We start from the raw sequence: 2,931 nt of genomic DNA, 5'->3' as shown, positions 1-2,931 counted from the left end.
TCGATTTTCGAGTAATGGGTAGTACCAAATTTAAGTCATAAGTAGAGTAGACAACCGGAAACAGACATTGCTGTCGGCTGCAGCGTAGGTCAGGTGTATGTCGGAAGGCGTACACCGATGCATAGCGCTCAAGTCCGCTTTCCCGCAATGCAGGATAAAGATAAACAAACAAAACAAACAATCACAAGCGCACCAAGTTGAACACTATCCGAAGCTCAGTACTAGCTACAGCTAATCTTTCAGCAACGCAAAACAATAACAACGTTTTTTGTGATGTTTTAGTTGACGGTTTTACTGCAAAATCATTGATGGACACGGGGTCATCAGATTGCTACGTTACCAAAAGATTTGTCGATCAACATTCCTTAAAGATTCATCAAACATTGGGCGAAGTAATTTTAGCCTAAACATCTATTCGTTTGCCAATCTTAGGGCAATGCTTTGCTACCTTGATCGTAAACAAAAATGAATATTCGAATGTTTCCTTCAACATTTTAGACAATTTGGCCAGGGATGCAATAATCGGAGAGAAAATCTTTAAAGAACACGAAAGCGTTGTATTTAAATTCAATGGACATCGTCCTGTGCTGACTCTTAACGCCTTACCAAAAATGAATTCGCTTCACCCTAAGCCCTTCGACCATTTAACACAAGATTGCCATCCTATTGCTAATAAGACCAGACGATACTCCAAACAAGACAGAGATTATATTCATGAAGAAACACAACGCTTGCTACAAGACGGCATGATTGAACCAAGCAATTCTCCGTGGAGGGCTCAGGTTTTGGTTGTCAAAAACGAGCAATCAGGGAAAAGGCGCATGGTCATGGATTACAGCAGAACTATTAACCGTTTCACTCAGCTTGATGCATATCCATTACCACTAATCGAAGACATTGTCACCGAACTTTCTAAAAGTAAAGTATTTACCACTGTCGACCTAAAGTCCGCTTACCACCAGATCGAACTTGATCCGAAGGATAAAGAATACACCGCTTTCCAGGCGGGCTCTGGCTTGTATCAATGGCGACGGTTGCCGTTCGGTTTAACCAATGCCGTTCCCGAATTTCAACGAGTCATTGACTGGTTTATTAAAAGCAACAATTTAAAGGGCTGCTTTCCTTACCTCGATGACATTACGATTGCTGGGAAGAACCAAGCTGATCACGATCGGAACTTGGAAGAATTTTTTAAAGCCGCGTCGAAAGCCAACTTAACTATAAATGAGAAGAAGACACAGCACTCTCAATCAAAAGTTTCTTTATTAGGATATCAAATCGAACATCAGTCAATCAAACCAGATCCAGACAGAGTGCAACCACTTCTCGATTTACCAGTACCCAAAACGCACAAAGAGCTCCAGCGCCTGGTTGGACAATTTGCTTATTATGCACGCTGGATTCCTAACTATTCGGACAGAATACATCCGCTTATCAAAGCTTCATTGCCTCTGCCAGAAAGCGCCAATCAAGCCATTCAAGAAATCAAGTCAGTGCTGGCTACAGCTTCGTTGCATCCTATCGACAACTCCCTACCCTTGACCGTGGAAACTGACGCTTCCAATTTTGCTATTGCTGCGACTCTTAATCAAGATGAACGCCCAGTTGCCTTTGACACACGAACCTTGTCGACGGGTGAACAGCGTCATTCTGCTGTGGAGAAGGAGGCATATGCTATCGTGGAGGCTTTACGCAAATGGAGACACCTATTAATCGGACGTCACTTCACATTAATCACAGACCAAAAGAGCGTATCGTATATGTTCGACGTCAAACACGCAAGTAAAATAAAAAACGAAAAGATAACTAGATGGCGAATTGAACTCTCTCAATTTAGTTACACGGTCTTACACAGACCAGGGAAGGAAAATGTAGGTCCCGATGCACTTACACGTGCATTCTGTGGTGCAATATTAGTAAAGACAATTTGCGTGAGCTTCATGTTTCTCTGTGTCATCCTGGCATTACTAGAATGACTCACTTCGTGCGAAACAAGAATCTTCCTTACTCCGTAGCAGAAATACGAGACATGGTTTCCAAGTGCTCCGTATGTGCTGAAGTTAAACCACGCTTTGTCAGATCGGACCAATCTCAATTAATAAAGGCTACCCAAGTATTCGAAAGACTCAACTTGGATTTTAAAGGACCTCTTCCCAACGCAACGAAAAATAAATATATTTTGACCATCGTCGATGAATATTCCCGATTTCAATTTGCTTTCCCATGTGCCGACATGACGCCAACAACAGTAATCAAGTGTTTAACGGAACTGTTTGCTACTTTTGGAATGTGTTCATATATTCACTCTGATTGCTGGTCTTCCTTTCAATCTCAAGAATTAAAATATTAGCTGCACTCTCATGGGGTAGCTGCCAGTCGAACGACCAGCTACAATCCTAGAGGAAATGGACAGTGTGAAAGATACAATGGAATTAGGGTAGTGCGGGGCAAGACTAGTCACATTTTGGTATTATCGTGTATATCTTCACATAAAGTTAAAAATGTTTCAATTTTTAGTGTTAAACAGTTGTACTAAGGCTTCCTTAAACAAGATAGCAAAAAAAAAGTGAAATTTATTTTTAAGTTATGTTAATAAGACATCATTTTTACGACCGAGTCAAATGACTGGTTTTGCCCCTAAGTAAGGGTAAAACAGGTCAGTGTTTTTTGATGAGAGAAAGAGTATATTTACACATACAAAGTGCAGTTTCACATACAAAGTACACCACTGCAGCACATTCGTTCAGAACAGACATCAGCAAACATGCTGGATTCCATTTTATGACATTATTTGTTCAATTACTGTGCCGAATATCCATGGTTCTTCTGGACGACAAAACAAACTGAGCAAGGAAGATTATGACAAAATTTGCCATTTTGTTCACTAACAATGAGGTATACATGGTACATTACAGTTGCCAAATGTTAGAA

General features: G+C 40.7%; 1 protein-coding gene across 1 annotated transcript; it reads left to right on the top strand.

Moving 5' to 3' along the window:
* The first annotated feature begins 1,972 nt into the window (after positions 1-1,972).
* Positions 1,973-2,350, top strand: LOC145773691 (uncharacterized). The gene has a single exon (XM_082584828.1). The coding sequence runs from the start codon at positions 1,973-1,975 to the stop codon at positions 2,348-2,350; it is 378 nt and encodes a 125-aa protein (XP_082440954.1).
* Positions 2,351-2,931: the final 581 nt, after the last annotated feature.

Source organism: Aplidium turbinatum, chromosome 7 (assembly GCF_918807975.1).
Source record: "Aplidium turbinatum chromosome 7, kaAplTurb1.1, whole genome shotgun sequence".
NCBI classification, from domain to species: domain Eukaryota; kingdom Metazoa; phylum Chordata; class Ascidiacea; order Aplousobranchia; family Polyclinidae; genus Aplidium; species Aplidium turbinatum.
Note: the sequence above shows the minus strand (reverse complement) of the source record. Positions and strands in the feature narration are given on the sequence as shown.